The sequence below is a fragment of the Oncorhynchus mykiss genome, chromosome 2 (assembly GCF_013265735.2).
Source record: "Oncorhynchus mykiss isolate Arlee chromosome 2, USDA_OmykA_1.1, whole genome shotgun sequence".
Taxonomy (NCBI): Eukaryota; Metazoa; Chordata; class Actinopteri; order Salmoniformes; family Salmonidae; genus Oncorhynchus; species Oncorhynchus mykiss.
The window spans coordinates 69,128,162-69,141,014 of record NC_048566.1 but is presented as its reverse complement, the minus strand read 5'-3'; the positions used below and the strand labels follow the sequence as shown (position 1 = coordinate 69,141,014).

At 41.9% G+C, this 12,853-nt stretch overlaps 1 protein-coding gene and 1 non-coding gene across 7 annotated transcripts; one reads left to right on the top strand and one right to left on the bottom strand.

The window, feature by feature from the left end:
- The first annotated feature begins 32 nt into the window (after nt 1-32).
- LOC110494669 (ADP-ribosylation factor-like protein 2-binding protein) lies at nt 33-2,399 on the top strand. 6 transcript variants are annotated; one of them, XM_021569983.2, is made up of 7 exons: nt 33-174; nt 501-570; nt 670-731; nt 808-914; nt 1,041-1,126; nt 1,266-1,362; nt 1,878-2,399. In XM_021569983.2, exons 2-7 carry the CDS (start codon nt 533-535, stop codon nt 1,980-1,982), a joined length of 495 nt encoding a protein of 164 aa, XP_021425658.1. In that variant the 5' UTR covers nt 33-174; nt 501-532; the 3' UTR covers nt 1,983-2,399. The 6 variants fall into 6 exon arrangements, with proteins under 6 accessions (XP_021425658.1, XP_021425645.1, XP_021425627.1 ...); XM_021569970.2 differs by having other exon boundaries at nt 501-588; XM_021569952.2 differs by having other exon boundaries at nt 125-266.
- A 3,750-nt stretch (nt 2,400-6,149) lies between these two features.
- On the bottom strand, nt 6,150-6,232 carry trnal-cag. Its single transcript has one exon. It is a non-coding gene; the product is annotated as a tRNA-Leu (tRNA).
- Between the last annotated feature and the right edge of the window lie 6,621 nt (nt 6,233-12,853).

Here is a 12,853-nt window from a genome sequence, read left to right as displayed (position 1 = left end):
TGATTGCAATAAAGGACCTACTAACGCACTTAAACATTGAACGTTAATTTCAATTCAACCGATGTTGAGAGCCTGACCGTACCGTACTGTACTGTATTTACGGAACTAATCCGCTGGGATCTGTTTCCTCAAGGGACTTCATTGTCTGAAGGGAGCGTTTTTTTCGTTGCCTTGGTAATTTGGTGCCTTGGAAGCGATTACCGAAAATCCGACACGTTAGCTTGATAGCTAGCTAATTAGATTTAGAATGGACGTGAAAGAGCGAAGTAATTAACTTGACAAATTGTAAATCATAGCAATCATTGCCTTCCGACTTTATTTTTATCTACTGCTGAGCTTGTTAGCCTTTAGTGTGGTGACTTATTTGCATGCTAATTTAATGTTAGCTTCCATTAGGCTAGCTAGCTAATGTGTTGACACGTTATCTCATTGAGATCCTTTGTAATTTCAAATTCTTTGAAATATCTCATGTTATTGTGCAATGCCTTATTATTTTTTAGATCTGCTGGGTGGTGCAGAGAACATCGTTGAAATGATGGACTTAGAGGAAGAGAATTTTGCTGTTTCAAAGTATGTGTGTCTGAGGAAGTGAGTGAGGTAGCTAGGTTAGAAGATAACGATGGTTTATATTGTTTGGTTGCTGACTACGGTATGTTTTAACCTCCCTAGCTCATCAGATGCTGATGCTGCCTTTGATGCTGTCATTGGGAGTATTGAAGACATCATCATGGGTAAATTGCGGTCTTAGACATGTTTCAGTGTGTAAAGGTTAAATGAATTGCTAATATTACTCAATTTCCACCTTAGAGGATGACTTCCAGCACCTGCAAAAGAGCTTCATGGAGAAACACTACCTGGAGTTTGATGACTCAGAGGAGAACAAACTCACCTACACACCCATCTTCAACGAATATGTAAAGCAGTGTTTATGTTAATCTGCCTCCCTTATTTGAACTAACTGTCATGTACTGTAGAGCTGTACTATAAAATAAAAACTGAAAGTATGTCTCGATCATACATGTTGTTTACTTCAACCTCAGATTGAGATGCTTGAGAAACGCCTCGAGCAGCAGCTGATGGAGAGGATTCCCTGTTTCAACATGAGCACATTTAACCATTTACTCAAGTAAGTACATTTCCCCTCAGGAGTAACTTTACATGCTGCCGCTAGGTGGCACATTGCCCCTTGTAAACCAAGTACACCTCACTGCAGAGTGCAAAATGTATTGGTTCTTGTTTCACAAAAAAAAAATGTTTTGTTTCAGGCAGCACAAAGATGAGGTGTCAGGAGACATCTTCGACATGTTGCTTACCTTTACAGATTTTATGGCCTTCAAGGAAATGTTAATTGACTACAGAGCAGTGAGTAACAACCCAGAATGTTTCCGATTGGATGTTTTATTTTAGGATCTGCACTAATCATTTGTTAGAGAGGATTGTTTCCTCTGTTGTTGTGTGTCAGAAACATAGAGATAGGTGGCAGACTCTAGTGCCCAAAAGCCAGTTTAGTATGGGCAGTGCCATTTGAGGACTTGAACCATTTTGAAGTAGTCAACTGTGTGGGACTTCCTAAGGGTTAAGGAAGGATCTCATAATTCCATCCAGGTCACCAGGAAGGATCAGCCAATAAATTATACTTGTGAAGAAACATTCCATAACTGCAGGTGGCAGTAAATCATCAACATTGGCTTTATACCTGTTCAAACAGAACATTACAGGTGGCACTATGCACCCTTTCAGTTTCTTTGCCAACTCATAGAAATAGAAAAATAAAAGTGACTACCTCAAAATGGAGATGGCATCAATGGTGCTGCTTGTGCTCTCATAGACGCCATGATGTGATGTCTATGCTCAGCACCTATACCTTCTTTCTTTAGGAGAGGGAGGGCCGAGGGCTGGACCTCAGTGATGGCCTAGTCGTGAGGTCTCTCAGCTCTGCAACCTCTAAACCCATCACCTCCAGAACAACAGAACTGAAATAACGAATTAACAATCATCCCCAAACCTACAAACATGCACATTCATGTCAAATAGAGTAGTGCCGCTGGTGACCGAACATAAGTGTTCATGTCTTGCCCATGCTCACCTTTTCTATTTAAACTGTTGCAGGTTTGCAATGGGAATGTTATCAGTATATTTTACATCTAGCCATTCTCTGGTGAAGATGGACACTTTTGTCCTCATGGAACAAGTTTTTTTTTTTTATTGAATTTGTGAACTCAATTATTTTTTGAGTTTTGTGTCTGATTTTTACATCAGTACACATATGTCTGAAGTTCTAAAACAAACAGTATTTTTATTACGTCAAGCACTCAGTGAATGTCACCGGTTTGTGCATATTTGCTTATGTCCCATTGTCTGTAAATAATGGTTTCAAATAAAGACATTCTGTAAAATCACATTCTACTTTATTTTAAAAAAGTGTACTGGTGTGGATAAATGACAACGCACACAACACATGATTCTCTTGGTCTTCAGAATGAAAAACATTTCTGAATGCGTGTTGCACACAGACCATTGGGATGCCTGTGTATCTACAAGTATTACATTATAAATAGTGTATCATTCATGACACTTTCCTAGAGTATATGATCATAGTGGTTATGTATGGGAGCATGTACAGTATGTGAGTCATGAGTGAGTGTGCTGATAGATGTGGGGTTACCAAAGCAACATACTTACTAAGGGGCTGCAAATTGCTTCCGGTGTTCATTCCAGTCATAATCTTGACATCTCAAAAATCTATTGATGTCAAGCTTTTGAAAAACAGTCATTTGATGAGCAGGCTCGGTATCTCCTCTTGTCACTGTTCGGTTCACACTGTACAAGTCTCTGTGGTATGGAGAGGGTTTCTCAGGATAAGTAGTAGAGTAGTCCTATGCAGGACCAGAGTTGCAGACTGCATTACCTCCATTCGACTTCCAGGCCATGTTGTAAAAGAAGGCGCTGGCTCTGTATATGTTGGTACGATGCCAAAAACAACGGAACAAGTGAAACTCATAGTAAGACCAAATCAGACAGCAGAAAGTTATCATAAAATACATGCCTGCATTCATTATTTCTCGATTGTCAGTTAATTGATATGGCTGATATCTTAACTGGCAATGTTGAGGATAGGCAGGTGGGTTGTCAGTACTTGTCATATACAGTGGGTCAAAAGTATTTAGTCAGCCACCAATTGTGCAAGTTCTCCCACTTAAAAAGATGAGAGCCCTGTAATTTTCATCATAGGTACACTTCAACTATGACAGACAAAATGAGAGAAAAAAATCCCGAAAATCACATTGTAGGATTTTTTATGAATTTATTTGCAAATTATAGTGGAAAATAAGAATTTGGTCAATAACAAAAGTTTATCTCAATACTTTGTTATATACCCTTTGTTGGCAATGACAGAGGTCAAAAGTTTTCTGTAAGTCTTCACAAGGTTTTCACACACTGTTGCTGGTATTTTGGCCCATTCCTCCATGCAGATCTCCTCTAGAGCAGTGATGTTTTGGGGCTGTTGCTGGGCAACACGGACTTTCAACTCCCTTCAAAGATTTTCTATGGGGTTGAGATCTGGAGACTGGCTAGGCCACTCCAGGACCTTGAAATGCTTCTTACGAAGCCACTCCTTTGTTGCCCGGGCAGTGTGTTTGGGATCATTGTCATGCTGAAAGACCCAGCCACGTTTCATCTTCAATGCCCTTGCTGATGGTAGGCTTTGTTACTTTGGTCCCAGCTCTCTGCAGGTCATTCACTAGGTCCGCCCGTGTGGTTCTGGGATGTTTGCTCACCGTTCTTGTGATCATTTTGACCCCACGGGGTGAGATCTTGCGTGGAGCCCCAGATCGAGGGAGATTATCAATGGTCTTGTATGTCTTCCATTTCCTAATAATTGCTCCCACAGTTGATTTCTTCAAACCAAGCTGCTTACCTATTGCAGATTCAGTCTTCCCAACCTGGTGCAGGTTTACAATTTGGTTTCTGGTGTCCTTTGACAGCTCTTTGGTCTTGGCCATAGTGGAGTTAGGAGTGTGACTGTTTGAGGTTGTGGACAGGTGTCTTTTATACTGATAACAAGTTCAAACAGGTGCCATTAATACAGGTAACGGAGGACAGAGGAGGCTCTTAAAGAAGAAGTTACAGGTCTGTGAGAGCCAGAAATCTTGCTTGTTTGCTTGACCAAATACTTATTTTCCACCATAATTTGCAAATAAATTCATTAAAAATCCTACAATGTGATTTTCTGGATTTTTTTTCTCATTTTGTCTGTCATAGTTGAAGTGTACGTATGATGTAAATTACAGGCCTCTCATCTTTTTAAGTGGGAGAACTTGCACAATTGGTGGCTGACTAAATACTTTTTTTGCCCCACTGTATGTATGGGCTTTAGCCAGCTAATTTTCCATTTGTTGTCATGCCATACATGCTACATATTGATAAAGTCTGACTCCTGACCTACATCTATGATGTTTGTGAAAATCTCTGGCCAAATAATATTAATGGTAGGATGGGAATATTTATTGTCTTGACTCTCGAGTCACCGGGCTACTGATTTCCTGGGTTGTAAAAGGCAGGACGATGCATTTCTTTAAACACGCTTTAATGTCCTATGCATGGTGAAACTGTTGATAAGCTCTGATAGACATTAATAGCCCTTGTCTTTGTGCAACAGGGCCAATGTTATGGTGACTAGCTTGTTCCTCCCAGGAAGACCAAGGGCTTGTCATATGCCTTATTGTAAATAGCGAACAGCCATAGACAAGTAAAAAGGCACACAGACAGGCTGGCTGACTTCATAGTTGGTTTACCTAGTTCAGTTGATAAGTGACAGAAACAGATGAGAAGCCCTTGTTTAGACAAGCACTCCCCTTACAGATGGATAATTAGACTGAGTCTGAATACATTCCAATCAATACTATTTTTTTCATTGTCAAGCAGAAAACCATTCACCGGAAGTGCGGATATCCACATTCTATACAGTTATTGGTAGAATGAATAGAAAACACAGTTTGTATCTGGCCCTCCTACTACTTGATCTTTTTTCCACTAATTGGTCTTTTGACCAATCACATCAGATCTTTTCATGTCAGATATGATCTGATTGGTCAAAATATCAATTAGTGAAAACAAATATCACATTTAGGCTGCCTGTGTAAATGCAGCAAATGTTTCGATCCGATGTCAGCATGTGTCTTTGTATGTCTATACCAGGTGCTCTGTTCTAGACTTACCTTAGCAGCTGCCATAACGCCGTAATAGTATATGCGTACTGGTAAGGCGTGACTGATGCAGCATTGGCCAGCAACGCTGTGAGGTACAGAACGGTTGCCACAATATTATACACCATCACCTACAATATAGAGAACAGATGTTGATGAAGAAAAAAGTATGAGCATACAGCTTAAATGTTCAATTTTCCATTGAATTACAATCACAGGAGGTTAGTTGCACCTTAATTGGGGAGGACGGGCTCGTGGTAATAGCTGGAGCGGGATGATCAACAACCAATTTGACAGAGCTTGAAGAATTTTTTAAAGAAAGTGGAAATCCAGGTGTGCAAACTCTTTGAGATTTACTTAGAAAGACGTACAGCTGTAATCGTCGCCAATGGTGATTCTAACATGTATTAACTCAGGGACTATTTATGTAAATGAGATATTTCTCTATTTTATTTCCAATAAATTGACATTGTTGTTATGCGGTATTGTGTGTAGATGGGTGAGACAAAAAATATATATATTTAAAACTATTTTGAATTAAGGTTGTAACACAACAAATTATGAAATAAATCAAGGGGTATGAATAATTTCGAAAGACACTGTTAGCCTACTGTCTGGATTAAGATATTGTCTATATCGGCTCTCAATAGCTTTTTTTTCGTGCCTGTCACAAACTCAAGTGTCCAAACCCTAGCCTATATAATGCAAGTGTGGCCTAGCCTACATCAATTTGCTTTTAGTTGCAAAATACAAATATTCACAATAACATTGCCTAAGTTGTTTCCGTTTTATCACCACTTAATCATCATAGGCTACAGTTATTTATTTCGTTCTTTCTTTTAGAACACCATTCATTGATCAATTCAATAATTAAGTTTACTTGAAAAAAATAACGAATAGTTAGTTACTGGCTACCGATTAAATTACCTTGCCAAAAACTATTGTCAGAAGTGGGATTCGAACCCACGCCTCCAGGGGAGACTGCGACCTGAACGCAGCGCCTTAGACCGCTCGGCCATCCTGACGTTACTCTACTTGACTATGATAGCACTTATGAACATATGCACCCGAGTTAAAATTATAGAGAACATAGCCAGCGAGCTACTTTTGTAAGAATAGTATGGCGAATAATGAAACAAGGATAACAGCGAGATATGAGGCAAATTAATGTTAGCAGCTAGCTAGCATATAATTATTAGCTAGCTAGCTAACGTTAGCACGTGGTTTCAAACTCTTGAATAACATTAAGTGACTAGCAAGCTTGATCTTCTTAATTTGTCCTCCGTCAGGCGAGACACCTTGGAAGCTATGTGCAATTCTCATAGCATTTATTTGTTTGTTGAACTGGGAAATAACAATGTAGCACGGCTACTTGTTAAGCGATATTTCGTCTTAAAAATATTTTTCCCATCAGCATTGATCAGTCGTCTGTCGCACTGCTTAATTTGAGCCGGTTCTGCCGGAACAGGATCAGGCACCTCTCAGTTTCGGACTGTTTCGTTCCTTAACCCATTTTCCAGGATTTGGTACGTCTCGTGGCATGAAACATTTTCACTGTTTGCCACGTAAAAATGTAGTTAATTCAAATTGCCTCTGTAATTCTCCTACCCCCTAAAAAGGTTATTTGAAAACGTGCCTAATATTCTAAGAATTGATTCGTGTTGGGCCCGTCCGGGTTTATGATTCACTTTCTATGATCTTTCTCCCTCTCTCTGCTAGACATGAATGAATCAATCCAATTTCTAAAGTCTTTTTCACATAAGCACATGTCACAAAGTACTTGTACAGAAACCCAGCCTAAAATCCCAAACAGCAAGCAATGCAGCTCTCATCTCTAAATGACTTCTATGCTCGCTTAGAGGCAAGTAGCACTGAAACATGCATGAGAGCACCAGCTGTTCCGGACGACTGTATGATCACGCTGTCCACAGTGGATGTGAGTAAGACCTTTAAACACGTCAACATTCACACTGCCGCAGGGCCAGAGGGATTACTAGGATGTGTAGCCCGAGTATGCACTGTTCAAATGGCAAGTGTCTTCACATTTTCAAACTCTCCCTGTCTGAGTCTGTAATACCAACATGTTTCAAGCAGACCACCATAGTCCCTGTGCCCAAGTACACCAAGGTAACCTGCCTAAATGACTACCGACCCATAGCACTCACATCTGTAGCCATGAAATGCTTTGAAAGGCTGGTCATGGCTCACATCAACACCATTATCCCAGAAAGCCTAGACTCCCTCCAATTTGCATACCGCCTCAACAGATCCAAAAATGATGCAATCTCTATTGCACTCCACACTGCTCTTTCACACCTGGACAAAATAAACACCTATTTGAGAATGCTATTCATTGACTACAGCTCAGCATTCAACACCATAGTGCCCTCAAATCTCATCACTAAACTAAGGACCCTGAGACTAAACACCTCCCTCTGCAACTGGATCCTGGACTTCCTGACGGGCCACCCCCAGGTGGTAAAGGTAGGTAACAACACATCCACCACGCTGATCCTTAACACGGGGGCCCCTCAGGGGTGTGTGCTCAGTCCCCTCCTGTACTCCCTGTTCACTCATGACTGCATGGCCAGGCATGACTCCAAAACCATCGTTAAGTTTGCCAATGATCACCAACAACGACGAGACAGCATATAAGGAGGAGGTCAGAGACCTAGCTGTGTGGTGCCAGGACAACAACCTCTCCCTCAACGTGATCAAGACTAAGGAGATGATTGTGAACTGCAGGATAAGGAGGACCGAGCATGCCACCATTCTAATTGACGGGGCTTTAGTGGAGCAGGCTGAGAGCTTCAAGTTCCTTGGCGTCCACATCGCCAACAAACTAACATGGTCCAAGCATACCAAGACAGTTGTGAAGAGGGCACACCAAACCTATACCCCCTCAGGAGACTGAAAATATTTGGCATGGGTCCTCAGATCCTCAAAAGGTTATACAGCTGCACCATCGAGATCATCCTGACTGGTTGCATCACTGCCTGCTATTGCAACTGCTTGGCCTCCGACCGCAAGGCACTACAGAGGGTAATGCGTACTGCCCAGTACATCGCTGGGGCCAAACTTCCTGCCATTCAGAATCTCTATACCAGGCGGTGTCAGACAGAGGAAGGCCCCAAAAATTGTCGAAGTCTCCAGCCACCCTAGTCATAGACTGTTCTCTCTGCTACCGCACAGCAAGCGGTACCGGAGGGCCAAGTCTAGGTCCAAGAGGCTTCTAAACAGCTTCTACCCTCAAGCCATGAGACTACTGAACATCTATACAAATGGCTACCCAGACTACTTGCTTTGCACCCCTCTTTTATGCTCCTTTTACTCTCTCTGCCGTAACAGCTGCTCTTTAATTATTTGTTACTTTATTTGTTATTTTTGTATGTATTTTTCTTAACTGCATTGTTGGCTTGTAAGTAAGCATTTCACTGTAAGGTCTGCTGCTGTTGTATTCGGTACACGTGACAAATACAATTTGATTTGATCTACAGCATTTCTTAATATTGTGCATTTCCTTGGGCTTTGATGCCTCATGATTGACTATTGTTCTGTTCAGGTAGACTGTGATTTTGCTGTGATCTGATAGGAGTGTTAGTGGACTGACCGTGAACCATCTGAGAGACTCTGGGTTGAGGTCAGTGATAAAGTAATCTACAGTACTACTGCCAACGGATGAGCTGTAGTTGTACCTACCATAGGAGTTTCCTCTAAGACTACCATTGACTATGTACAGACCCAGCTTGTGACTGAGCTGCAGGAGTTGTGAACAATTTTTGTTGGTTGTTTTGTCAAAGTTGTGTCTAGGGGGGCATATTTGGGAGGGAATATTGTCACCTCCATGTAGGTGTTTGTCTCCCATGTGCTGAGTGTGTCAGGTTCTTGTCCAGTTCTGGCATTTAGGTCATCATAGACTGGGACATTCCCTGGGCCTGGAAATGGTTGATCTCCCCCTCTAGGATGCTGTCATTGTTAAAGTATAGGGATTATATTGGGGGGATATAGGTAGCACACATGAGGACATTTCCCTCTGTTGGGATAATTTCCTTATTCATTTCTAGCCAGATGTAAAATGTTCCTGGTTTGCCTAATTTAATAGAGTGGGTTAGGTCTTCTACCAAATTAACATACCCCTGAGTCTCTTCCCTGTTTCACACCTGGTAGTTTGGTGGATGGTCATCAGTGGTTCCGTCTCCTCTATACCATGCTTTTTATAGAATGACAATGTCTGTATTTCGAATTTCTTTGATGAAGTCTGGGTTCCTGTTCTTTAGGCCAAAGGCAGATGACCTCAGTCCTTGTATATTCCAGGATGACATAGTAAAAGCTTTGTGTTCCATAGTGTCTAGTGTTGTTTTTGTGTGGTTTAGGCCCGGCCCATTACAGTAGGTGTGAGCAGAGCATGTTGAGCATCTGATACATACCTCATAAGTCGCAAGATGGGGCTTTGGGGGGTGCATTAGTGGGGTTTGGGCCTCTTGCTCTTCTCACGGCCTGGCATATGTGCAGCTGTCATGTTGAGGTCCTTGCTGCAGAGGCCATGGGGGTGGCAGAAGAGGCATAGGTCTGATCAAGGGGGGGCCTATATAGGGTGTGGCCAGGGTTTGTATAGGGTGGTCTCAGCTGGTTGGGGTATGGGTGTAGGTCCTTTTGGCATGGGTTCTCTCGGTGCAGGTCCTTTGGGAGGGTGTCTCGCTCCACACACACACTGCTGTTCTGAATGCTGGAAGGAAGCCCAGGACAGTGTTTTTACTGTGGAGGGGGTGAGCACTGGGCAGAAGTTTATGTCTCCATTCTGTGACTTCCTCCTGGCATCACTGCAGCACACACTCAGCCTGTGTTGATGGAGATGTCTGCACACCAAGTGTTACAGCTGCCTCCGCAGGAGAAGGAAGGATCAAGAACAAGACTTCCTGAAGACCACAGACAGCTCTAAATCTTTTGTTCAGAGTCTGTGTACATGTTGACTGAGGTGTCTGATTCACTGTCCTTCTACGTTGTCTGGTGTAGTGAAAGAGGGGATTCATGACTTACATGGGGTGTAATTTCAGGGAGTCACTCAATCTGGGCCAGGCCTCTACAACCCTTTTCCTGGAGAGCTACTATCTTGTAGGTTTTCACTCCAACCCTGATCTAGCACGCCTGATTCTAATATTTAGCTGGTTGATAAACTGTACCAGGTTAATTACAACTGGGTTTGGAGCGAAAACCTACAGGACTGTAACTCTCCAGGAGCAGGATTGGAGACCCCTGATCTGGGCTGTCCCTGCCCTGCTGTGTCTATACACCCGCAATAACCTCTGCTAAATATGTATATGTGACCAATAAAATTGTACTTGATTTACAGTACATAGCCAGCCCACATGCAGCAATGCTGCCTCAGTCCCCAGGTAGGACTGGCTATGTTCCAAAAATGCACCCGCTCTGTCAGGAGGAGAGTATTTATGTCTCAGCATTGGCACAAGCGTGAAGAAGAGGATGAAAGATGCTTATTATTTCAGTGGCAGTCTGTGGAGAGTAACTCTCCCTGTGTGGACATTCGGATCAGTGGTTATTTTATTCAAACTTGGCTGATACCTCAGCCTTCTGGCTAACTGTATATCATCAGGACACACACTTTCACTCCCCTTTCGATACGCTGTGATTTTCGTAGCAGGTGAGGATAGTAATTTCACTAACTCTAACCCTTTTCCTAACCTTAACCTCAGTCTCCTAACCTGCTACGTTAATTATGCTAACCTGCTGCGTAAGTTCACCTAACCTGTTACGAAAAAGTGAATAAAAAATATTTTCTTGTAAATCATCACTCTACCCCAGACTTGACCTTTACAGCCTGTCATCTTGTTCTCATATCCTCCCTGAGCTCCCAAGAAGAGAGAGACATAGTGTGACTTGTCATACTGGTCAACTGTCAAGAAGCTTGTCACATAGGTGCTATGAGGAAGAAGTCCTGTGGGCCATTTTCCCGAAACCTGACTGTCACAGCATTCCTCAGTTTAGTGTTTGACACACTTGTTTGCCCCCTGTGTAAGCTGGACAGAGGGGCTTATGTGTGTCAGCAAAAGCAAGCACCACCCAAGCAATGTAACAGCATGGTGATGATCTGCTACCATCAAAATTATTTGAGAGGTTATTGTTCCTTCCTCTTTCCACTCAGGAAATACCAGAGGCCCCATTTATTATTTATAGTCACTGAGAGTTAACTAAATATGTCACACACTGTAGCAAGAGGGTATGATGCTGTCATGGTGATCATATTGTATCCCTTTTGGTGTGTCTCCTTACTCCCCTATGGGATTATGACTTTGTTATACACGGTCCGGCTGGCAAACACACATACCTCTTACACATTCATCATTCCAATTCTCACAAATTGTAACTTCACATAGCCTAATATTTGCTGATAGTTGAGCATGTACACACTCAGAAAGTACTTGTATGTATGATCTATTACTGTATTGTAGCTATATTAGTAATAGAATTGTGGACTTGAATCCGATGACTTGGATTTGAATCGAGTCTCACAAATATTATAACATGATACTCGACTTGAACTTTGAGAGTTGACCCTCATGACATGTCATTGAAGTAGTTAGTCTCGACAGATGATATGATACACTACATTACCAAAAGTATGTGAACACCTGCTCGTCAAACATCTCATTCCAAAATCATGGGCCTTAATAAAGAGTTGGTCCCCTCTGCTGCTATAACAGCCTCCACTCTTCTGGAAAGGCTTTTCTTTTCCCCATATTTGTTTTTTCTGCTCTTTTGCACACCAGTATTTCTACTTGCACATCCTCATCTGCACATCTATCACTCCACTCCACACATCTATCACTCCACTCAATTGTAATTACTTTTCCACTATGGCCTATATATTGCCTTACCTCCTTACTTAATTTGCACACACTGTATACAGATTTTCTATTGTGTTATTGACTGTACGTTTGTTTATCCCATGTTGTAACTCTGTTGTTTTTTTTCGCTTTGCTTTATCTTGGCCAGGTTGCAGTTGTAAATGAGAACTTGTTCTCAACTGGCCTACCTGGTTAAATAAAGTGCATTTTCAATACCATACATTTCAGTAGAAATACCCCTTCTGCTTTCACTAGTATTCTTCAACATTGGGACGCGTCTCCAGTCTAGATGACTCAACAAATGGTGAAGCATATATTATGTTGATTAAATTGCTATACCATGTGCAAGGAAAAATGGACCGAGCTCCAGTCAATGTCCTGGACACCAATACATATGAATTAAAACCCTGGAACAAAATCATATTTTCCCTCTTAAGTAGTATATCATGCTGTAAACATATTCAACTTGTTTGTCCTCTAAGTTGTGACTGGCCCATCCAGAAAGAAAAAAGTGCCCATGTACGTGCCATAGAGACTGTGAAACAGGAAATTGTATATGATGCAAAACATTTACTGCAATACTGCTGGATTAGTCAAAGTGTGCCATATTCCCTGAACCCATCTGCTGAACAAAAAACCCAGTGTCTGAACTTGCATCAGAGGGGCAGACGGCTGACACAAACTATAGTAAATACCTGGGCTCTCATCCTTTTTTCAGTATTGAAGTAAAATATTGAAGTAGGCAGAGACACACATGGGCGCACATGACGAACACACACACAC

What these genes read in the sequence shown, in the direction of transcription:
- LOC110494669 (XM_021569942.2), top strand. An exon ending in AAGTATGTGTGTCTGAGGAA is followed by an intron (nt 589 to 669) that starts GTGAGTGAGGTA and finishes TAACCTCCCTAG; the next exon opens with CTCATCAGATGCTGATGCTG. An exon ending in TATTGAAGACATCATCATGG is followed by an intron (nt 732 to 807) that starts GTAAATTGCGGT and finishes TTTCCACCTTAG; the next exon opens with AGGATGACTTCCAGCACCTG.